The sequence below is a fragment of the Suricata suricatta genome, chromosome 9, assembly GCF_006229205.1.
Source record: "Suricata suricatta isolate VVHF042 chromosome 9, meerkat_22Aug2017_6uvM2_HiC, whole genome shotgun sequence".
In the NCBI taxonomy this organism is placed as follows: Eukaryota; Metazoa; Chordata; class Mammalia; order Carnivora; family Herpestidae; genus Suricata; species Suricata suricatta.
The window spans coordinates 2,872,304-2,896,842 of NC_043708.1; the positions used below are offsets into that span (position 1 = coordinate 2,872,304).

Here is a 24,539-nt window from a genome sequence, read left to right on the forward strand (position 1 = left end):
CTTGGGGGCTGCGGTGGCGGGGGCTGGGGAGACAGCCAGGGAGGCCGGGCCGGGGCCACCTTCCGGCCTCCAAGGTCCAGCCCACCAGGCTTACGGTGCTCGGACCCAACAGGAGAGACCAGAGGGGCTCCGTGGAGCAGTCTGGTAGTGGGCTGGGTGGGGGAGGGCCCACTCCACGCTTCCACTGGCTTGGGCACTCACGCCGCCTTCTCGATTTTGCCATATCCGTGCAGTCAGACTATTACTTGGTGCTTCTCTTTAAATGGACGTAATTTTGATGAGGCTCTGTCCTGAGCAATAATAACCCAGGAAATCATGGATTTCATGTGCCACTTACATATTTGATATTCGTTAAAAATCACGAGATGACGTGCAATGCTGCACCGCTTGAAATCATCTCTTGTGCCACCAGCAGCGTGGACCTGCCACACTTGGAGGGGTCGGGGCCGCCCCACAGTATAAAGTAAAGAGCAAAACGAGAACCGCCCCCCTTTGCCTTACGGATGCATTTCTGAGCTGTTACTGCCATGCAGGCTTTGAGGCCTCCACCCTCTGCGCTGAACCGGTGGGGGGGTGAGGGGGGGGAGGAGGGCATTCTGTCCTCGCTGCTGTTGCTGTCACCGGAGGACCACCCGGGACGTGGGGCGATGCCTCCGGCCTCCACAGACCCCCGACGTCTCTGGTTCTACAACCGGGAACGACTGAGGACCCGGGAGGCCCCCCCACGGCCCCAGCTACCAGGTGGTTCTTTTAAGGTCTGCCTTCCAGTTTCCATCCTGAAACCGCTGTGAAAACAAGGCCATCTTTGCACCAGTTAGCCTCCACTTCAGCCAGTGTCTGCAGCCAGGTCCCCCTCCTCATCAGGGACGCCCCATCCCACAGACGCTCGGGAACGAAGCACCTTCCCTCAAACGCCCTGCGAGGCTTCCAGCCGCACGAACTGTAAGAAGGACGCTTACAAAGAGGTTGTGCCCGTTCGCCCGCTGGTCACAGAAAGTCCTTCCGAAGATGACCTGCTTCACTCAGGGAGGGGCCTGGCCTTCCGCGCTGGCTTCTGGTCCCTTTTCGCCTTAACAGACTGTTGCATATTTTCTAATACTTCAGGCCAAATCATCTTCTTTTTTTGGGCATAGCCAAAATATAAATAGCACCCTAACAAATCTGCAAGCACATCTTCTCTGTTCAGACGTCACAGACCCGAACAGGAAGGTCCCTGTTTCATCTGGGGCAAGACGAGCACCACCCCACCCCCACCCCACGTCTCCTGCCCAGAGCAGAGCGAGGCGCCCTCCTGCACGCACGCACGCACGCACGGCACTCTTCCCTGCACACGGACTGCTGGCCTGTACACCCTGCGCCCGCGTGTACCAGGCACGGGCACGAAAGTGCCTGGAAGCGTGTGCAGGATGAATACATCAACAGCAGGTCTGCCCGCCGGCACCACGCCACCCCTGCCCTCCCTTCCCCTCCACGCTGTCTGCTCTGCCAGGCCCCCACGCCCCCGACCCCCATCACCGTCACTTGGTCACTGGCTCGCTCTCCTCGCCCCCCGGCGCCTGTGACTCCAGTGAGCTTCCGTTTGACTCGCCAGCCTAGAGATTCACGTTCCCTTCCCCCTTCCTTCTCCCGCACACGCCCCGAGGACGAGGACGGGCTTTCTCATCCTCCGGGCCCCCGCTTTGCGGACTTGAATTTTCCACTTAGGCCTCGGAACACACACAGCTGGCAGGACAGCTACAACCTGACCCAGCTTAGAAGAAATCGGGCTTAAAACAAGAGTGCACTCCCGTTACCCATTGACGACACACCTCGCTGGGTATTTGCGGGGACGCTGCCTGGCCCCCTGGACGCGGCCCCGCGGGAGCCCCGGTGCGGGTGGCTCTTCTGCAGCTCTGGGTTAGTTACGCGGATCTGGGCCAACCCACGGCTGTCGTCGGCCTCAAAGCAGGACCGAATCAGGTCAGAACTTTCAAAGCCACAGCCGAGGATCTGCCTCCAGCTCTGGGCTAGACTGGCCCTTGGGAGTGTCCTTCCCGGCCTCGCGCTGAGCGAGCGGCGTGTGGCTCCGGAGTCCCACGCGGCTCCACGGTGACGGTGGGAGGTCCCGTGGAGAGGAAACGTTAGAGCGGTGTACAGTGCGAACGGATGGATCCGGAAGCCCTCTGTCCTGAGGCCGGGCAGGCAATGTGGCACGCGAAGGAATCACACTAGGTAACCTGACCTTCTGCATTGACGACAGGCCTTAGGCGGGTGCACACGGCCTCTGGGACCCCGACACGGCCCCGTGGGCCCAGCGTCGGAGGCGGGAGCGCCCAGCGAGCATGGGCAGCTCCGACAGCTCTCCCCTTTGTCACCGTGGGCGCCAACCCGGGGCGGGCTTCTAGGAGCACAGTGAGGAGACTATGCAGCCCGCAGGTACCTGCAGGGGTGCCAAGGGGGAGGAGGTGGTGCCACACTGAGACGCGCTCCCCTCCTCCCTCCCCCTGCAGGACCCGGTCCTCTGCCATCAGGCTCCAAGCCCTGGTAGGCGCCGACGAAGCACAGACGTTCACACAGTCGGGAAAAACCATCTTCCCTGAAACAACCCCGCTTGCCGGTGTATTAGGTCAGCTGTCCGTTCCGAGTAAAGCAGTCAGTATTTTAACAGAGGTTAAGACGACAGGCTTTCTTTTGGGAAACACCTGAAAACAGTGTCAGGGTCGCCCCAGATACCAGGGGGGAGGCAGGACCCTAGCCCAGCAGGTCCCGGCTTGTGTGTTTCCTTCTGGAAGCAGCAAGCAGAGAAAGTCTTCAGACAATTCCATACTCAGAACTCATAGAAAGGACTCGTACTCACTTAGAAGTGACGTGGGGCTTTCCTTTCCCCTCCTTTCTTTTTTGGAGGGGGAGGGGAGGCCAAGTCCCCTTTTGAGCTTTATGGGACAGAAGTCAACTGCCTGCCGTCAGCAGGGTGGCTGGTGTCCCAGTCAACCCGGAGCAGGCAGCCAGCTACCCGGGAACCCTCACTGGATTTCTCCTGAAGGCGATTTCGGAATGTCAGCTTTCCAGTGGAGAAAGGCTGGAAGAGGTCGGAGACCGGAGACCATTTCCAGGGTGACAATAAAGACGACCTCGGAGTCTCAGGTTCTGCTGTGCCAAAGGGAGGTTTGGTGACGCTCGGAAACACAAACAACCAGTGCGCACACGTGCCAAGCATGGATCCTACGCTCACTGGGATCAGAGAACCTGGTAAGACCCCCCTCCTGCGCTCTGGCCTGCCCTGTAATGACAGCAATGAGGAGGGCGGGCTTTGAAAACGGGGCGTGGGGGCGCCTGGGGGCTCAGTTGGTTAAGCGTCTGACTTCGGCTCAGGTCATGATCTCACGGTCCGTGGGTTCGAGCCCCGTGTCGGGCTCTGTGCTGACCGCTCAGAGCCTGGAGCCTGCTTCTGATTCTGTGTCTCCCTCTCTCTGCCTCTCCCCCACTCATGATCTGTCTTGCTCCTTCAAAAATAAACAAACATTAAAACAATTAAAAAAAATTAAAATTGGGGGATAAAATCATGTAACATCCAACTAACCATTTTATTTTATTTTTTGCTCATTTATTTATTTATTTAGATCCAAGTTAGTTAACATATAGGGTAATAATGGCTTCAGGAGTAGAATTTAGTGCTTGGTCACGTGAGCACTGGGTGTTCTCTGTAAGCGATGAACTAATGAACCATTTTATTTTTTAATTTTTTTTAAAATTTATTTTTGAGAGACAAAGAGAGAGAGAGTGCGAGCAGGGGAGGGTCAGAGAGAGAGGGAGATACAGAATCTGAAACAGGCTCCAGGCTCTGAGCTGTCAGCACAGAGCCTGACACGGGGCTCGAACCCACGAACCGTGAGATCTGACCTGAGCCGAAGCCGGACGCTCAACCGACTGAGCCACCCAGGCGCCCCGTGATGCACCATTTTAAAGCGAACCACTAACCCAGCCTGCAGCGTGCTCAGTGCCATGCGGTCACCCCACTTTCCACGCGTTTCCATCCCTTTCCGGTCACCCCGCCTCACTCCCCTCCCCTCGGCCCTGGCACCCTCTAACCTGCTTTCTGTCTCGGTGGATTTGCCTGGTCTGCACATTTCATTTAAAAGAAATATAAAAAAATGAGCGTTTAAGTTATACAAATTGCCTAATATTAGGTGGTCATTCCAAGTGTAAATAAGGTACAAATCTGAGATTTGTGGCTTCAAAGGACGTTCTGGAGTTAGGACTTCACGGAGCAGCACGATTTCCCCAAGATCTTGCCGACGGACGGCACCGGTGTACTGCCCTGACTGACAAATACACTACCAAAAAAATCACAGAAAAGACATTTTCACAGCACAAAGGACAATCTTAGAACGACGGACGGTCCTGTACATTTAGTAAATTCAGTGTTATAAAAACCCATACGACAGCACCTCGATTCTCCCTTGGACAGGAAAACGCCCTGCTTGGCACAGGGCAGCAAAGGCCTCTGGGAATGACTGACTCTGTACCACCATCCCCCGCACATCCGAACGCAAGTAAACTAAGGACGTGACTCCCTGGCCAAAGGGAGCCCCCTCCCCCACCAAGGGAAATGGCTTTCCTCCTCTAAGCATGAAATCTTTCGATGGTTAAGACCGACCAGGTCTAAGTCTAGCTCAGGAACCAACAGAAAAGGATGGTAGCTTTGCAAGCGACACCAACATAATGCAAATCGGGGAGGGAACGCCGCTGTCCTCAGTGTGGCCGGAGAGGTTACACGGCGCGCAGCCAAGCCCACCACCTTCACGAATGAAAGCAGGCTCTGACCGGCCGGTGCTCCCCAGCTCGGCCTCCTAAACCAGGGGGTGTGTTCTGGGGGGTCGAGAGAGCCAGAGGAGAAGCCTGACGCACGTCCTGTCCTGGAGTATAGATCAGTTCCACAACACAGTCAGTTCCTGCTAACCGCTTTTACGTCAGCTACAGGGAATATGAAATAGAATACAAAATTCAAACAGCTTTTTAGGACAAAACCGGAGACTTTGGAAACTTAAGCACTTTGGGGGTTCCCGGCGGACCGAGTCACGAGTCAGGCCCAGGCCCCAGACTCCTGACAGGAGTGGGCTTTCCCCGGTGGGGCGCAGAGGGGCTGCTGGGGAAGAATCTGGACCGCGCTAGCCTGATCCCACCGACTCTGGCCCGGTCGGGGCTGCGGGGAGGCCAGGAGTGCAAACAAACTGGTTCTGAGATTTACATGGAAACACGGGGGCCCCTGAATACAAAACAATTTTGAAACAGAAGAACAGAGCGGGGGGCGCAGGCTTCCTTAAGCCTTCCCGCAGGGCAGCGGAGCAGGGCAGTCCCGAAACAAACCCTTGCGTCACGGCCCAGTGATTTCTAACAGGCGCGCCAAGTCCATTCAGTGGGGGAAAGGACAGTCCTTTCAACAAACGGTGCTGGGAAAACTGGCCGTCCACTTGAAAAAGAAAGAAGTTGGACCTCACCTAATGCCATCTACAAAAACTAACTCAAAATGGATCAAAGACCAGCTAAGGTTACAAAGCTCTTGGAAGAAAACAGAGGAGATCTGTGGACTAGGCAATGGTTTCTTAGATCTCTGCACCAAAACCACAAGCAGCAAGAGACAAATCAGATACACTGGACTCCGCCCAACTGAGAGGTTCCTGAGCCACCAACGAGGCGCTTGAGAAAGTGAGCAGACAGCAGACAGACTGGGAGGAGGTTCTCGCAAGCGCATCTGGGACAAGGGACCACGGTCCAGATACACAAAGACTCTATGGCAGCCAAGTCAGGACGCCACCCTCCGCCGCGCCCCGGTGGGCCCCCCATCATCACCCCTCTGTGGTCGCCTCCTCTCCACTCCTCGCCTCCCACCTCGCTGTTTCCGCCTTGATTTTCGGCAGAGGCCTCCCCTCTCCCATCTTGTGCCGCCGGGAAAGCCAGAGCCACCAGGCCTCACCTCCTCCCTTCTCAAACGTCCCCTTCCAGCCCCCAGGAGTTCCTGAAGGCCCTGGTGCTGAAGATGACGGCGGGCATCTGGTCCGGAGCAGGGCCGACGGCACCGCACAAGGTCTGAAATACGGCAGAACCGGCCCACTCACCCAACGAGACGCAGCAACGAACAGTCAGGTCAACCATGACAGAACGTGAGCGAGGCCCCGGCCGGGAAGTCTGGGGGACACTGGCCTGCGCGGGCCACCTGCATCCTCCCGCCCCGCTGTCCTCGCCAGGGAGGGTGCGCGCTCCCACAGGCGGGGCGAGGGCGGGGGCGTGCACCCCGGGACACGGGCCAGCAGAGTTATATTCTGGCCAAGTCTCGACACAAATGCATGATCTTGGCCTTGAGTCACTGAACGGACTGGAAGCACAGCAGTTAACTTCAAAGACACAGAACAACAGCAGCCCCTCATCCTGAGCCTCAAGAGCCACGGCCAGTATACAGCGCCTGTTCCTAATGTTACGCCTTTTCCTAATTTTTTGAACAGGTGACACATTCACGTGGTTCAAACACACACACACGCGTGGGGAAAACGCTCACAGCTCCCCACCAAAGGGATCCCTTTTCCTTTGTCTACCTTCTGAGTTTCGCTACGGAGCCCCTCCCTCATAATGACAAGAGTGCCAGGCCACACACCCACTTTGTACTCAATCACCCTGGTGCTCTCCAGATTTCTCTCACCGCCTGGCCACACCCCATCCCAACACGTTTTCTGGTGGGCTACTCAATCCCCCGGCCCTCACCACTGTCTGGGGAGCGTCAGTGGACTTCCAGGCATCCCTCTCCTGGGCGGCCCCGGCCTGCCCACGGGGCCCGCTCACCCTCCCGCGGGCCTGGCCGAAGCGAGTGCCGACATGCCCTGCAGCACGCCGCCAACCTCGGGCGCGATCTCCAAATATTTGCCCAAGGAATGAAACAGAGCTGTGGGTGGCCATTAGGCAGAGGGTCAAAACTCAATTTTGTTTTCTGTGTGTTCGGTAAATTCCCAAAAGTTCTCCTTCCCTTTGAAATGGGCTCGTTTAACTAAACATTTTTAGTCTCAACTTTCACCTTCTCTGGCACAGCAAAGGGCGCAGGTCTGCCACGCCAACGCTTCGGCAGCAAGAGCGCGCGTGCGGGCGCCTGGCAGCCGGGAGCGAGGAAGGAAACGTTCGCAGAGCTTTATGAAAATGAGCAGGAGCTCATCGAGTGTTTTCTACGACAACGTAAACACCCCCTCGACCGTACACATCACCAAGAAGCACTCGCCTTTACTCCGTTTCCCCTTGGACAGATGCCGGTGCTAAGTTGTCAGCGGGGCTGCAGCTGAAGTCTGCGTCTCCCCACCTAGACCTCCGTGCCCGACTCCTCCGGGGACAGTGACCCGTCTCGTTTCGCCCTCACTCGCAGGACTTGCTCAGGAGGAAGTCTCACCACCCACCGTGGTGAGTGCGTGTTTAGCACCAGCCTGCTCTCGTCAGCTCTGGTGAGAATGCCATGTCACCCGGGAGTCTCTCAGGAGGGGCGGGTCCTGAAACAGGTGGAAACGAGGCAGCGTCTGTTTCTCCGACAGGCGTTGCGGGCCGCGGGCGCCACACTGGGGGCCAAGGAGGCAAGGGGGTGAGGGGGCGAGGGGAAGGGAGCGCCCCCGAGGCTCCCCCAAGTCCAATTTCATTCAGAACTGCCCGCTCCCGAGGCCCGGCTTCACTGTCAGCAGCCAGAATGGGCACCTCTCTTCCAGATGACGCCCAGAGCCCAGCTAACCTGGTCTGTGCCCGCGCCCGTGCCCCGCTGAGACACCGAGAGCCGGAAGCTCTGTGTGGCTGGATCTCGGTGCCAAAGGAACCTGCGAGAGCAGCCCGGGCGCCTGCGCGGAGAAGGGCGTGCTCCCGTTCTGTCCCCAGCCCCGCCAACTCCTCGTGGGACCTTGGGCAGGTCGGGGGAGCCCGGCTGGTCTGTCTCCACAGCGGCAGAGGCGGGCTAAACACCTGTCCGCCGCCTCCAGGACCAGGACCAGGACGGAGGACGGTTAATGAAAGCATGGGGGCGGGAGGAACCTTTGAAGATGAAAACGTTCCCCGGGTGCTAATGACAAACAAGAGCAGGTACGCCTTCTCTGGGCGTCCGTCCGCTTCGGGGCCAGCACCCAGTGCTCCTGGGAGCCGGGACCCCTGCCGCCCTCGCGTCCTGCGGCTCCACGTCTGAACCACCTCCGACGGTAGTGCCGGCCCCCCAGAGGACAGGCAAGGAGACACCCGGACAGGGAGGCGCGGCGCCTGCACCAGCTCGCTGGCGGCCCTGCACGGGTGCGCAGGCTCCGAACTGGTGTAAATATTTACGTGGGCGGCATGTTCCAGTTTCTACGGGCGCCAGAGTTGAGGCTGTGAACTGGCCAGAAGTCCCTGTTTTCTGCCGGAGGAGGTTTCCTGAACATGCTTGTTAAACTTCCCTTTGTCATTATTTTTCTTAACAGTCAAAAAGTGAAGTACAGAAAATTATCTGGGGGGGGGGCTCCAAGTTTAGCTTGTATTTCACTCAAAAGGAGGCTCTCTGCCTTTTTTTAAAATAGAGAAGAAGCTCCAATAGGCAAATGACTATGCCCAGATACTAAAGAACAAGACTGCAGACTGAACTGGTATTTCGAAGGGGCTATCTGGCTTTAAATAAACATGTGTGCACGCGCACTCAGCACGAGGCATTTTTCCAACCTAGGTAGACAGGACAGTCTTTGTTCATTTAACTGAATGCCACTCACATCAAAATTAAATGCAAATGTTTTCAAGATTAACATCTGATACACATTTACACTTAACTGATGCACAAAATGTACACTCAAAAGGCGCAGGATTCATAGCTATTGACAGTGTATCACCCGAGTTAGAAAAGTCAACCGAAAGGCAGTTCGCCTTAGAGAGGTCAGCGTCCACTGTGAAGGCTCGTCTGGAAAACATACGACCCGACCCACAAGGAGAGACTGTGGGGAAGAAGGGGTGTGGGGGCAGGGAAGGGGACAGGATGCAAGACGTACTGATTTGGCTTAACCTACCAATTTCTGTTAACCTTTAAGATGAATACCTTTTCAATATAATATCATTTGTGACTTTATTGCAGAGAGAAAAACTTTCCGGATTCATCAGAGTTTTAAAGAACTCTTACTCACTAGACAGTCGCCAAGTCTTCTACTGCAAAGCACTTCTCTTAAGGACAAAATTAAAGGAGGAACTTGCTCATTTGCATCACATGCTTCTGTCCTCAGGGACGCTAGACAGACAGGAATCTAAACACCTTTCTTTCAGTTCCCTCGAAGACAAAGAATTTAATCAAAAGCATCCCTATCTCTCTACCGACCTGCCTTCCTATGTAGGTATCAACTTATTTATCAACTTAGAAATTTTCATGCAATCTCTATACTCAACACAGGACCTTGTGATCAAGAGTCCACGTTCTTCCGACTGAGCCGGCCAGGCACCCCCTCTAGTGCATCTTTAACGGAGGCATTTGTAGATTCAGGAAGGTATGCAGACTTGGTCAAGGACCCTGGCAAGTGACTGTCAGGCCCTAACCCTGGATCACAGAGCTCTGGGTTCTGGAAGGACTGGGTCAGACTTCTGGAACAAGTATGTGGGGAGGACGGGGCAGGCAGTGAACTAACAAGACCTCGATGTTTCCAACCTCTAGTGGAATATTTTCAGAGCAGGCACAGAGGGGTCAGCGATGCTCTCTAAAGTTTTATTGATTTATTCTGAGAGACAGAGAGACAGCATGGGTGGGAGAGGGGCGGAGAAGGAGGGAGAGAGAGAATCCTAAGCAGACTCCGTGCCGTCAGCGCAGAGCCCGACTCGGGGCTCGATCCCACAAACCGGGAAATCACCGGCCCGAGCTGAAACCAAGAGTCGGACTCTTCACGGACTGACCAGCCAGGCGCCCCAGCGATGCTTTCTAAAGTACAACGTCTCCTCAGGACCAGGTCTCAGCGCGGAGACACAAAATCCACTTTGTGGCAGCGCAGTGTCACACACGTGGCCTCGTCACTCACTGCCTGGTCAGGTGCGCTCGGGGGGTCCTTTCTGACGCCCGTAAAACGAGCACGGAGCCTCTTCTCCCCCAGGCTGTGGGCGTGAAGTGTCCGCAACAGCCCCGGGCCCGTCCCCCGCATGCGGCGGGTGCTCCCCGGTGCTCCTCCCAGACGCCCCCCTGGCCCAAGAGTTTCAGCCCAATTAGCAGAAAGACGGGGGGAGCACACTTGAGTTCAGGCAACGTATGCGTGCGACACGGGCCCCGCGGGTCGTGACAGAGAACAGTCACCTGTAAGACATGTACGTTCTGAAACTCCTCCTTTCCTTTCCTTTTTTAAACATAATTTACTGTCAGTGTCAGTCTTTGTCTTAAGAAATAAAGAAACAAGAGGCGCCTGGGTGGCTCAGCTGGTTAAGCGTCCAACTTCAGCTCAGGTCATGATCTCACAGTTCAAGGGTTCGAGCCCCGCGTCGGGCTCTGTGCTGACAGCTCAGAGCCTGGAGCTGCTTTGGAATCTGTGTCTCCCTCGCTCTCTGCCCCTCCCCCTCACGCTCTGTCTCTCTCTCTCAAAAATAAACATTAAAAAAAAACCCCAGAAACACCAGATACCTTCTGTGAATAAATAAGTGCATATATTATGTGAACACACACACACACTGGAATGATACACAGTAAACCTAAGCAATGCACTTTGAGAGGACAGGAAAGGTAAGAGACTGATTTGGGGGGATAAGGCCAGAGAAAATTTTAGATTTGTAAGGAAAAAAATCTAAGTGGCTATAGTCACATGTGGATTTTTAAAAAAGATTAATAAAAGACAGAAGGAAGTGGACTAAGGCGGAAAGGGAGGTTCCGCGTCCTGGGGAGACTTTACCGCGACGGCACAGCTGCTGGACGCAGGATCGCCGCTCCCTGCGGCCTGAGAAGCCTGCTCACAGTATTAGCTGACTTTAATTTGGGATTTTTGTTTGCTTGTTTTCTGAGGGGGAGGGGAAGAGAAAAAAGCACAGAGGCCCAGATAGGGTCAGGGTCACGTCCAGCCCCAGCTAGAGGGGCTTCCTTGGCCGGTGGCTTCCAGTATTTGTGGTGTCAGGACCCACCTATGTTCTAGAAGGTCCGCAGGGCCCCAACGAGGTTGGATTACATGGGTCACACCTACTGATACTGACCAGGTGACAGAAGGTTTCCCATATTTATTTATTTATTCATTTCAAACAAGAAAAGGCTCATGTCTGTGTGAACTTAAATATTATGAAAATAACTTTACCACCACCACCCCCACTAGCAAAAAGAACAGCCCTGTTTTACATTCCCGCAGATCTCTCTAGTGTCTGACTTAGCAGAGGATATGAAGATGTGCATTTCTGCTTCTGTACTCAATTTGTTCGATTCGCTGTTGTGGCTCAAGTACATGAAAAACAGCCCAGCCCCACGGGCATGTTTATTGGAAGAAGGGAGGCACTGCAACGGCTTTGTCAAAAACTGTGGACACTCTTCTCTGGTTCTACACTAACATTCAATAAGCAGTAATTTCTTTTTTTTTTAAACGTTTTTTTATTTTTGAGAGAGAGATCAAGCATGTGTGCAAGTGGGGGAGGGGCAGAGAGAGAAGGGGACACAGAATCTGTTGCGGGCTCCAGGCTCTGAGCTGTCAGCACGGAGCCTGACTCAGGGCTCGAACCCACATTATATGACCTGAGCCGAAGTCAGACGCTTAACTGACTGAGCCACCCAGACGCCCCCAACAAGTGGTAGTTTCTTAGAAATTAATTGCAACACAGGCTGAAACTACGCTGGCGTGTATTTTACGTCAAACCCCACGGTAGGTCCTGCCCTTTGAGAATGTTCTTCTGCCTACAAGGGTGTAGCATCATTTCTCGCTCACTCGGCAGGTGCTGGGGTGTGGGGTCAGGCGAGACCTTCCACGGGACGCATCCGTGGGGCTCGCGTGTTAGTGTCACCAGGATCTTAAACCCTGGGACCCGTCAAGCTCACGCTGGCAGATGCGCATTTTCCAAAACTCAAATTTTTGCAACAATGTCACTGTTGTTTCCCTTGAATTGAGACACTTCATCACTTCACCACGTTTCTAGGCGGTTTATCTGCCTTCTGTTCTTTCGAGTAAAAATGCTGATAAAAGTGGCTAGTTCAGCTCGCAACTCACACAGCTGCTCAGTTTTCAAGGCGAGCCCCCCGCTCCGGCCTGCCAGAGGGCTTTCTGAGGGCTCCGCACCCCATCACCCAGAACCTTCACAGGTGGAGGGTGAGGGTTGAAATCTAATAAACCCAACCACGCCAGGCCTCATCGAGGATGCTTCTAGGTCAGGCTGGCGTGCCTGCGGTGCAGCGCACACTGGCGGAGAGGCGGTTCCCCAGCGCTGCCGCTGCGCCACCAGGGCAGACGGCCACACCACGATGGAGACACACGGGTCCTCGGGGCAGCGCTGGCCTCGCAGGGCCCTCGAAAGCATCGCTGGGGCTCCAGGAGCCCCCGGCCCACGCCTGTGGACGCTGCCCTGTGCAGGGACTGACACCTTCACAGCTTCAGAGTTCATAAGACACAGTCCCCAAGAGCCACCCTGGGTCAGGCGGGTCTTCTACTGAAAGGTGAAAAAACCACTTCCTAGTTGTATGTGCCCAACTCGTCTACGAAGGCAAACACGCACGCACGCCCCCCGCCCCTGCGCCCCTGGCGCCCACTGAGGACACGGGGCCTGTGACGAGGAAGGGCTGGGCTTGTTCCCTGCAGTGACACAGCGCCGTCCTCATACCTTCGTACGTCACGATGCCAAAATCAGAACCCACGGCTCGTGAATGACACAGGCAGCCGACCAGAGTCCTAACGGAGGACGGGAGTTCGAGTGCGTCAGGACCAGCGAGGTCCGCAGAACCTGGCGCTGGCGTGAACCGCTTTGGGCTCTGCAACCAGCCCGCAGCATCGACACGTCAAACAAGACGTAAGGAGATGGCTGAGACCCCCCGAGTTCACATGCTATCGCGATGAAATACTCCCAACACAAAAAAGGGACTCAGAGGAATTCACCGTGATGGGATGGGACAACAAGGCAGCAACCTTTGGGAAGCCAATCTCTAGAGCGTCCCAAGCCGCTCCGGCGTTTGAACACGACTGACAGGACGACAAGCCAGGTCACTCTATTTGGGACTGATCACAGGTAACGTACCTCTAACTCTGAAAAGAACATTCTTCATGAACTCTGAAGGAAGACCTTCACAGGCCTTAAGAGCAGGGAGAGGGGACGGGGAGGAGGGGAGGGTCAGATCTCCTGTTTCACGGAGCAGACTGTTCACGGGGGCCGGGGAGGCACCGCGGCGCGGTGACCGTCTTACTGGCACTCTGTGACACACGGCCTGCACAGGAGGACACGCGCACACTCCAGGGTTACAGACGGCGCCCGTTTCTTCAGGGCGGTGAGACGCACAGCAAACTGCAGGAGGCTGGTGAGCGGGGGAGGGAGACAGAGACAGGCCTCTCGAGGAGCCAACAGAGGTAACAGTGGAAGAAAAGAGAAAACCCGAGCTGTGGTTTGGAGGCTGGGCTCCGAAGACCCTGTGGGAACGGCAGACAGCGTGGGAGGGCGGGGGGCGTCCGATGCCACAGGCACCACGTTCAGGACGTCGTGTGCATTCGCTCCTTTTACCCTTATACAACACAGACTCCCATTTCCTTGCCCGAGAGGGCTCTGCCCACCCGTGCTGGGGTGGGGAGTGGGGAGCAGGGGCCCCCCACCCACCTCCCTCATTCAGAGGAACCTTGGTTTTAGCTCCGAGTGTGCCTTAAAGGTTGTTACGGCACTTTAAAAGACCAATAAAGATGCCAATAAACATCAAAAAGGGTGTAACCCCCAAAAACGCCGTGTGGTAAGGCGGGGCTGCTGCCTGCGCCCGCGGGCACCGGGTGCTGGGCCGCCGCCTCCCTGCTGCCCTGCCCGGCGTGGCCCGGCCTCCCCTGCTCACTCCCTCCGTCAGCACCCACCGCGCCGGTCGCAGTGGAAGGCAGGCAGAAAGAGGAAAAGCCGACTTGAATGTAAGAGACCACCGCTCACGTTTTGAAAACGGTTTCTGAATAATTACGTTTCCTTGGTGCATTTTTTTCTAAAGCACAACATCTGTAAGACGCTTCTCGCCAGCTTTACGGAAAAGTGTAACCTGCACGGAAGTTGAACGGACACCTGCAGGGACCTGGGTCCGGCAGCGGCTCCTACCTTAGAGCGCTTGCTTTGCGGTCATTTTTCTCTTTATTATTTCAGGAGAGTGGCCAAGTTCATCGTCCTGCGCACCTGAATAATCCCCCTGCCAGTCCCTAAGAGGAAGGACCGTCCCTGCGTCACCACACCCCTAACCTTGCCCAGAAAACAGTGAGTTCCCCAGCAGCCCGTATCACTCTGCTCTCAACTTTCTCCAACTGCCCAAGAATGTCTGGAGTAGGTTCGATTTGGTTTCATTTTTCAAAAAAGCTTAACATTTTATTCATTTTTGAGAGACAGAACATAAGTGGCGGGGGGCTGGGAGGGGAAGAGAGGGAGACACAGAATCTGAAGCAGCTCCAGGCTCCGAGCTGTCAGCACAGAGCCTGACGAGGGGCCTGAACTCACGACGCGAGATCATGACCTGAGCCTTAACCGACTGAGCCCCCCAGGCACCCCGGTTTCATTTTTGAACGAAGACCTGATCTAGAGATCCACTCACTGCGTTTGATACGTGCCTTGAGTTTTGTCTGTTTTGTTTTTCAACAGGAGAGCTTTTGATTTATGAACAAGTCTAGGGCCAAAGCCAGAGCTCACCTGCTGCGGTACTCTGTGCTTACGGACTCTAGCCGGTGTCCTTCCAGGACGACACAGAAACGACTTCCCTTCAAGTGCCTCCGTGAGGGAAACCGCCGGCCCTGCTGTAGGGTCTCCGCGTCTCCATATCCCCGGTGGCGCTACTTCCGTCCGACGGGGAAGAGTTTTAGTCCGAAGGCAGGCCCAGCAGAGAGGCTGTCTGCGTCCACCTTTTTAGGCAGTCGCCTCCAACACCTCAGGAGCCTGACAAGGACTATTTGACCGATGGAGCAATTTCCTAAAAACTACAACAAATAAGTATCATCTGGATGGTCCTTCAGCGAGACGGGTTTTTATTTCCAATCCACCGACGCTGACTGAGCGCTCACACTCTAGGGAAGGCGCTAGATGGCACGACACATACCCGGTCGACCGTGACCTTGCTCGGGCTGCGTATGTTTCACGGAGGAGGTAAGAAGATGGAGCCCAGGTCAGCCGCTGGCAGACGAGGTGGTGAAACGGGACAGCAGGTCAGGGGACGGTCACCGCGCGCCCTCCCGCAGACCTGAGGGGAGTTCTGAACTCCAGGCGCGCACGTGTATTCCCTTACCGGAAGCAGGGACGGTCAGAAGGTGCGCGCGGTGCGGAGGCTTTACGGTCATCCCTCAACACCCTGACGTAGGGCAGAGAAGCGAGCGTGAGCCGACTCCAGTTCCTTCATCTCCACGGCCGGGGGCAGGGGTGGGGGGGGGGTCCCCTCTTCTAGAACACACGATGCTGGGCAGGTTCAGTGAGATTGTGGCCCTGATCCCACACCCTCCACAGACGCTGCCTTTCCCGGGCCAGTCGCCGGCAGCAGCTTGGGGACCGTGCAGCTGGTGCCGGGGGTGGGGCCGGGTAAGGCGGGTGACCTTGGGCAGGGGAGACGCCGGCCTGGGCGGGAACCGGTCAGTCGGGTGTTCACGGAAGTGCTGGGAAGGCGCTGCACGGTTAGAGGAGAGCCACTGGGCAGCCGGATCCGACGCGTGCAACCCGCAGCCAGGCGAGAAGGACAGGCGCCCAGACCACGCCGCCCGTGAGCAGTCAGTCCCCTTCCAAGGTCTCAAAACACGCCCACTCCTCCTGGTCCACCGCGCGCCTTTCTGTTTCTCTCTCGTTTTTGTCACCATCAACGTATTTTAGGGAAAAACATTCTGGGGGTTTAGCTTTTGCTGCAAGGCAGGAGTCACGACCAGAAAACTCTTATCATATCCAAGTTCAAGGGAAGACTAAACAACAAAAGGTGTGCAGACTTGGTGCAAACACCCCCTCCCCCCACCCCAAGAGAGCTCTGTCACTTAGGTTACCTTCCACACAGTCTCACAAACACAAAACGGCCTCCCGCACAAGGTCACTCACTGCAGGCAAGCTCCAAAGTCACCTGGGAGAGCGCGACAGGCAACAACACAGGGTGTCTGTGAAGCTGAAATCCTGAGCCGGCCAGACGCCCCGTCTGGAGACAGGGGCACCGGCCTGACCTTCCGAGGGGTCTCTGACTTTCGGTCACCACCGAGACCTTTCTCCGGCCTGCCTGCAGGAAACTGGTGGGCACCGTCCTCACCGTGCACCATGGGCACGTCACGCAGGGACGCCGGATGCCCGGCCAGCCACCTGCACCGGGCGCGGGTGTCCGGTAGTGCTAAGTCACCGGACAGAGCGGCCCGGAGAGGAGACGGCGGGCTCTGACTTCCGCGCTGCCCCTGCACATTTCACTCACGAGAAACCCAACTTCTCCGCGGCTGGGCCTCAGCTTCCCGGGACAGACGGGTGTCTGCGGGAGGGACCAGGTGCTCGTGGGCCCCCACAGGCCACGGCTGCTTCACAGGCCCTCAGAGACGGACTCGTCAGCCAGGCGAGGCTGCTAACAACCAGAACGAGGGAAAGCAGTGAGCTCTCCCGAGGCCAGAGACGCGCAGCTGGGGAGGACGGAGAGCTCTGTCCTCTCTGGCCACAACGTCGGGGCCCTGCCTCGCGCCTGGCTTCCACCACCCCGACGGGCCGGCCCACGGCCCCGCCACCCGGTTTCGCGGAGAAAGCTGTACCGGACACAGATGCGCCCCTGGCCACGTTCGCGGCCGCCAAGTCCTCACAGGGACACCTCGTTTCACTGCGCCTCGCGGGCGCCGTGTCTGTTACAAATGGAAGGCCGGTGACCCCGCCCTGTGGGCAGGTCTGTGGGCGCCACTTCGGCACGTGGCTGACTCGGGGTCACCGTTCGGCGATTTCTGCAGCGTGTCCAGCTTCGCTGTCACCATGCCTGCCCCGCGGTCTGTGCGCCGTGGCCGCCCCCTGCAGAGAGCCCAGGCGGCGGTTCCACGTCTCAGCGCTAAAGTGAGTTTTTTGTTGGGTTTTAGCTCCATCCTTAATTCTGCCACTTTCCAGCATTCATATCATGATTCTTTTGGAAGGAAAGGAAATGAGTTTTGGAGGCAACAGGCCTGAAGACGCCCTGCGGCCGCAGACGCCCCATTCCGAGAAAAGGGCTCGGCCTTGGGGTGGATTCTGGGACGCAGTGTTTTGTGAGATAAAGTACTTTTAAACGAAGGCATGTGTGTCGTTTTCTCGACACGGTGACCTAACGTAAAAGTAACGTGAATCGTACCTGCACTGGAAAACCAAGCACCTCGTCTGACCTGACTGGCCCGGTGCTGTCGGCCCTTTTCTGAGAAAGTGCGGATGCCCGTGTGAACCCCAGTGCGGACCCCGGTGTGGACGCCAGTGTGGACCCCAATCTAGCTTCCAACACACTGGACGCAAGAGCCTTTTTAAATCTGCGGGAACGGTAACGCAATACCATTAAAAACGTGGTTTCTGAGTCGCACAGGCCACGTCCGAAGTGCCCCGCGGCCACGGCTCACAGGCGGTTCTCTCGGACACGCGGCGCTGGGAGCACAGGATCTCAGTCACCGAGCTAAATTTACAGCCACCAAGTTCAGGCGACGCTCTCGTACACACAGACAAGTTTATAGAAGTTCCAATAACACGTTCGGCTTGCACTTCAACTGTTTAGGGGATTGTAATTGACCGTATTAACTGCACACTCCAGGTTACTCGACAGAAGGTAATGATCATACTCACTGGGACCACTAATCAGTCTGTGACCCTATTGATTTATTTGTTTACGGGGCTGCCCCACCCCGCAGGGGACTGTGAACTCAGGGAAGCCGGGCCAGTGCGGGCTTCAGGTTCTAAGTTAGGGACCTGCTTGGCACAGGGCGGTGGGGAACTGACAAATGTTCATAAGACAAAGGAGGAAATGCACCCTGGGCACAAAGCTGTCATACACAAGAGGCCACCGCCACAGGCGAATCCACAGGGCTCTGGGAAAAAGCACACTCGTAATCCTGTGGCTGAAAGGTTCTGCAAACTGTCAAAATTTCTATTTTTAAAAAATTATTTTTTTAATATTTATTTTTTAATTTTGAGAGAGACAGAGTGTGAGAAGAGGAGGAGCAGGGAGGGGGAGACACAGAATCCAATCCAATCCAATCCACAGAATCCTGAGCTGTCAGCGCAGAGGCTGACACAGAGCTCGAACTGACAAACCCTGAGATCACGAACTGAGCAGAAGTCAGACACTTAACTGCTTGAGCCACCCAGGCATCCCCAACATTTCTTTTTTAAAGTTTGTTTTTTAAAAAAAGATGCCAAACAAAACAGCTGCCTGGGTTTGGATTCTGGCCCGACCTTGGGTCAGAATGACCTTGGAAGGTCGTTTCCCTTCTGTGTGGAAGACTCTTCTTCCCTAAATGGGAACCCAGGGGCACCAGAGAACAGAGGCAGCCCTCGGGGGACCCCCCTCCTGGTGGCTGCCTCTTCCCAGCACCTTCCGGCCAGCCCCTGCCCAGTGTCGTCCTGCGCCAGGGCCCCTGCATGGGTCTCCCCACAAAACCAGTGGCTCTGGGGGCAGGGCCGTGCCTCTCTGTCATGTTTCCTGACCCTCAGCACGGGTCACACCCAGGAGAGTGGCTGATCAGACATACGGGGTCAAGAATCTGAAAACCAGCAGAAGTAAAACAAATCTTGCTGAACGGCACACTAACCTAACAGGCTTCTTGCCCTACCGGGTCAACAAAGTGTTCTTCAAGTTGTGGAACTAGAGATTACTCCACTGTTCGAATTAAAAGCTAGTTTTAGGTCCCTAAAGTGTTACCCCTTCGGAAAAACCCAAGACTGTCAGGTGAACACACGTCACTACCTTTTCTGTCCACAATCATACAACTACTGGACCAGCAGCAAAAAAAAATCCAACCTGGCTATAATAAAATCTAGGAATTAAAAAAGATCAGTGTGGTATAAGAAGTTAAATCAAACAATTCCATTTCAGAATGATCTCGGTTCAAAAAATGACTAGGACGTTAAGTGTTTAATAAAATCAGAAAAAGCTCACAACCCCCCCCCCAACCTTTTATAAGATATCTTAGAACTACAAAAAACCTATTTTACATGCAATAAAGTTACCTTACTGCTAAAGAGTCAGTATTTGAAGGACTAACTTAAATCTAAACACAATCATATTTTGTTTTTACCCGCTTGGTTCCTGCCATTAAAGTGCCTAAATGCTGTCCGTGGCCAACATGGGTTCTTTCCTGGGCACAGGCTGCACGACAACGAACACAGGTTGGTCGCTGTGGGCACGAGTCCTCGCCAGCGTTATTACAGAGGGTTTGGAGAGAAGAGCAGCACCCATTCCATTCCAACAGACCGAGTGTTCCCGTGGTTTATCGGCCCTGGATACACCCTAGGATCTGAAAAATCCTGTCTGGCATTTTAGTCATACGGGCTCTTAGTCACCTAGAAATCCTGCCCCCACCCTTCCTTGACACGGGTCCTCAGAGGGGATTCTGACAGGTACAACTGCGGTGTTAGGGCGTAGCTGTGACACTGTACGTTTTAATTTAAAGTAATCTGTTAAAGCCTAACATCCATTTTCTACTCTCTTAATTATGAACCAAAAAAACTTACGTAACAAATGTTTCAAAATGCCAACCGAGAGTAAGTGGCCTGCTGCCCTGATGCTTCCATTCTAATGAAATTGTTATTCATCACGACGGCGACGGTGTTTTTCAGCTAAATTTGGAAGCCCACTTTTGTGCAGACCGCAGCCCCGGGATGGTTAAGGGCGGGGTCTCAGAACACCTGGACACTCGTTGCCGTGTTCCGTCTCAAAGTCAAACGTCAACGCGGAGCCTGTCGACACGCAAGGGATGTCCCAGTGTCCCGGGACCCCGCTACGTCTCAGGAACTGTGACCCCAGGAACAGACGTGTGTGTGTCTCCGAGCCCGGGCGCGTTCTCTCGGAGGCTCCGCGGCACGAGCAAAAACAACCCTTTCAAAGGAAGTTCTCCGATCGCGACCGTCTGTGTGTCTTTCCTGCCGGCAGCTCGCCGTCTTTCGGAGCCGGGCCCCCCCCGCGCGCCCCCGGCAGCGGCCGGCAGCACAGAGGATGCGGCAGCAACTCCGCGCACGGACAACTTGGCCAGGCGCGGCCGCCCGCCTCTCCTTCCCACCTCCACCCAATACCTTCCCCGGGCAGTGACTTCACATCCTTTGACATCAGCGCGGCTCGGGAAGGGGGAGGGGAGGGCCGGCAGACGGCAGAAAACCCAGCGTTGAACTAGGCGTGCAAGGCCTCTGGCTCGCCCGAGCCTCCGATCCTGGGAGCAGTTTCGGCCCGCGCCGAACCGCGGTGACACGGGCCGACCTCCTCCGGCCGGGGCGGCGGCGGCGGGGCGCAGCTCTGCCGGAAGGGACTTCCTGCTCCTCGGATCTGAAGCACAATAGCCATTTATTAACTAACCACGGCGGCTCCGATCCGGCGGACGCGGGGACTCACCTCGGATGTGGAGCAGGGCCACGGGCTGGAAGGGCCCGTTGGCGCTCGCCGCGTCCACCACCATCCTGCTGCCCGCTTTATTACATGTCCACATCGAGACGCCGCGGGGAGGGCGCTGCACTCCTTACGGCAAGAAAGCAGCCTCCATTTTAGTTGGAAAAAAAAGACAAACTGAAGCTCTGCAGCTGGAGGGAACTGGCCGCCCTGTGATGTCAGCGGGCTCGGAGCGCGCTGATTGGCCGGAAGCTGCAACTTAAAATGACACTAAAAAAACCCTGCAATTGGAGAGAGCGCCCTGCTTGGCTGTCAGTGCGCGCGGCCGGCCGGCGGGCTCCGGGCTCCGGCTCCTCGAGAACTTTTAGCCCCCGGGGCCCGGGGCTCCAAGGCCTCGAGCCCCGCCAGCCCCCCGGGGCGGGGGAAGCGGAGCAGGGGAGGGGAGGCCGAGGTTCTGCCAGCTGGGAGGGCTAGCGCGTGGTGGGGGCCGCAGGTGCCCGCCACCCCTGGGCTGGCCCTGAGGTCTGGACGCCCGCCGCCTCCCCTCTCGGCTCCGGCCCCGGCTTCCCGGCCGGGCAGCCCGGTTCCATGATGTGCGAGCAAGGGGCCAGGCAGAGAGCAGGCAGTCCCGAGTCACTAGGGTGGGCTGGCGCTCAGCCTGTCCTCTCTCGAGTGATGAGCCGACCCCCCCGAACGCCGGCTTTTCTCAAGATTGAGCTCTCGTCTTGGGAAAACTCGGTCAAAAAAAGTCATATGGACAACGGAAGCCCCCTTAAACTGAACGGCTAGAAAGTGCTACAAATGAAGGGAGTTAAAGAGAAAGCCAGAGAATGAAATGCAGTCTCCATTTCTGTGTGCTGAAGAGATCCACACAGTAGGTACTTTTCAGTTTTTAATTTTTTTAAAGTTAACTTATTATATTGAGAGAGAGAGTGTGTGCACACGCACGTGAGTGCAAGTGAGAGAGAGAGAGAGAGAGAGAGAGAGAGAGAGAGAGAGAGAGAGACAGACGCCTAAGCAGGCTCTGCAGGAGGGGCTCGAACTCACAAACCTGGAGATCATGACCTTAGCCAAAGTCGGATGTTCAACTGACTGAGCCATCCAGGCACCTCTTAGGTCTTTAGAGATTTAAATTAAAAAATTTTAAACTAAAAAGGGTATTTCACTTCCTTGATGGGACTAATTTTAAAGGCTATCATTTAGAGAGTAGTTTCTCGGCTTCAAAAAGAGTTAATGTGAAAAGCTGTTTCAAGGAGAAAGACATCCTCTCTGGAGTGGGAGGGGACTGAAGAGACAATCCCCTAACAAAGAGGAACTATCATTGTCTCTTCCAAGTAAACAGACTGGAAGCGACAGATCTAGCAAGGCCGCCTCGTGGTTCTGTCGGGTTAAGGGTCCGACTCTAGATTTCAACTCAGGTCACGATCTCGAGGTTCCTGAATTGGAGCCCCGTGTCAGGTCTGTGCTGGTGGTGCAGAGCCTGCTTGGGGCTCTCTCTCTCTCTGCCTCCCTCCCCCGCTTGTACTGTCCGATCTCAAAATAAATAAAACTCTGGCAGGTACAACCGAAGAAAACCTCCTCCCTTCTTGACACACAACTGAGTGTGTGCGAGCCACACGCGTGTGCACTCACCCGGCGGCCGCACCACACCTGTCCCACCTGTGCACAGGAAGACAGAAGTCCTTTGGTTCCTGAACATAATTCACAACAGGAAGAAACCCCAGAGACACAGGCGGGGTTAGCAGTACGTCTGTGGGCCGGCCCTCCATCCACTCCGGTGAGCGAGCGGGCAGCCACAATGCTTCAGGGCCGTTCAGTAAGGCCCCCTCACTAGCAAGAATGTCGTTTTTACAGGGCGCATCGATACAGATCACAAAAATAAGTAAAGGAGGATCGAGTCCCACCCCTGCCTCCCTCCTTCCCGGAGCTGAAGGGCGCTGCCAGCTTCCAGAGCCGGCCACGCAGTCATTAATAACAAGCATTGGGGGCCAGGCCTTCACCCCGTGCAGACGCGGACACATGCCTGCCCGGCTCCTCCACCGGCTGACAGCAGACACGGCTTAATGAAAGCCACCCGTGCTTTGAGTCAGGCACCGAAATTCTGACGGTGACCCTCTGGGTTGTCACCAGGGAGTGGTGCCGATGGATGTGGATGTGTGTGCCGCTAGGAACGAGGTGTGCTCGGGCAGGGGTCCAGGAGCAGACACTGCCTGTGGATCTGCACTTTGAAAACAGAGGCGGGGGGGTGCCTGGGGGGCTCCGTCAGTTAGGCTCCCGACTTTGGCTCGGGTCATGATGTCACGGCTTATGAGATTGAGCCCCGCGCCAGGCTCCGGGCTGACAGCTCAGAGCCTGGAGCCTGCTTGGGATTCTGTGTCTCCCTTTCTCTCTGCTCCTCCCTTGCTCGTGCTCTCTCTCTCTCTCCCTCAAAATAAATAAACATTAAAAAAAATTAAAAACGGGGTGCCTGAGTGGCTCAGTGAGTTAAGTATCTGACTCTTGATCTTGGCTCAGGTGGTGATCTCGTGGTTCGTGGGTTCGAGCCCTGTGTGGGGCTCTGCAGGGACGGCATGAGTCTGCTTGGGATTCTCTCTCTCTGCCCCTCCTGTGCGCGCACACTCTCTCAAAATTAAAATAAAAAAACAGAGACCTGCCCTCAAATACTTTCTTTAATATGAGACGAGAAGGGGAGATGTGCCCGGCCCAGGACTGTGCCGATGGGCTAAACTGAAGAAAGGAGCGGGAAAGACTCCGCGAATCTTTACGTAAAACAGAGTAGAAGTCAACGAAAAACGGAAGGCCGTTCCTTGATGATCTCAGATCAAAGGACCTCAGCTTTATTAGTGATTCCCCCCCATGCTCTTGAGAAGCTTTGTACATATGAAATAGTTCCTTCCAGCACTCCAGGCCTGTGATCTGGAAATTAACAAGGAAACGCACCCTAAATACAAGTACTATGGAGAGAGGGAAAACACGCGGACGAGTGAGCGGAAGGTAGGTCCCGGACCGGAAGCATAAATCCTATACCCATGCTGGTGTTAACTTTCCCCCAAACTGACATACTGAAAGCAATTACAGTTAGTGTTTGGTTGGGTCTCTATTTTTCTGACACATTTTTTTCTTGAAACAATTCTAAAGTTCACCTGGAAACAAGGAGCAAGAGGAGGATGGCTAGTCTCATCCGCTGTCAAGCTCAGGAGTGAAATGCTGGTGGGATGGGGGATGGGAGGGGCACGTCAGCGGGGCGGCGGGAGGACCCCGAGGCCGTCAGCACGGGCATCCCAGGGTCTTCCTGTGACAAAGATGAATCTCGAATCGGTGGAAAGGGGAAGGTTGGCTGGATAACCGGTCGGCTATGTGGGGATCAGTCCATCTAAGTCTTGGCACCAGAATAAAATCTGAGATGAGTTCAGTAAGAAACAAAATCAAAATCATTCCCTCCCCCAATCCCCACAGCTTTTGGAAAGGAAGTGAATATAAAAAGAAAGGACATTTAGGGGCTGGGGTGGGGGCACTCAGCTGGCTAAGTGTCTGATTCTTGATTTCGGCTCAGGTCATGATCGCAGGGTCGTGGGATCGAGCCCCATGTCAGGCTCTACGCTGGGCGTAGAGCCTAAGATTCTCTCTCTGTCCCTCCCCTGCATGCGCACGCTCACACACACACACGCACACCCCGCCCCCAAATAAAAATAAAAATAAATACATTTTAAAAAGGACATTTAAAAACAGATAAACGCTTAATGGATACTGCTCACGATAAAAAATTTACAAATTTCTGTATGTTCCCCACCCAAAAGCCAGAGGAAATATAAATGCCATAAACACAGGGAGTTAATTATATATAATAATAATCAACTCCAGTTGATTACAGAAAAACCAACCAACCACCACCAGAGCCCCT

At 55.3% G+C, this 24,539-nt stretch overlaps 1 protein-coding gene across 1 annotated transcript in view; it reads right to left on the reverse strand.

The window, feature by feature from the left end:
- PPP2R5C (protein phosphatase 2 regulatory subunit B'gamma) overlaps positions 1-20,851 on the reverse strand; it is an 87,407-nt gene extending 66,556 nt beyond the window's left edge. Inside the window, exon 1 of the mRNA XM_029950822.1 lies at positions 20,645-20,851. Coding sequence (XP_029806682.1) covers positions 20,645-20,738 — 94 coding nt within the window. The 5' untranslated portion in view covers positions 20,739-20,851. The remainder of the gene's footprint in view (positions 1-20,644) is intronic.
- Between the last annotated feature and the right edge of the window lie 3,688 nt (positions 20,852-24,539).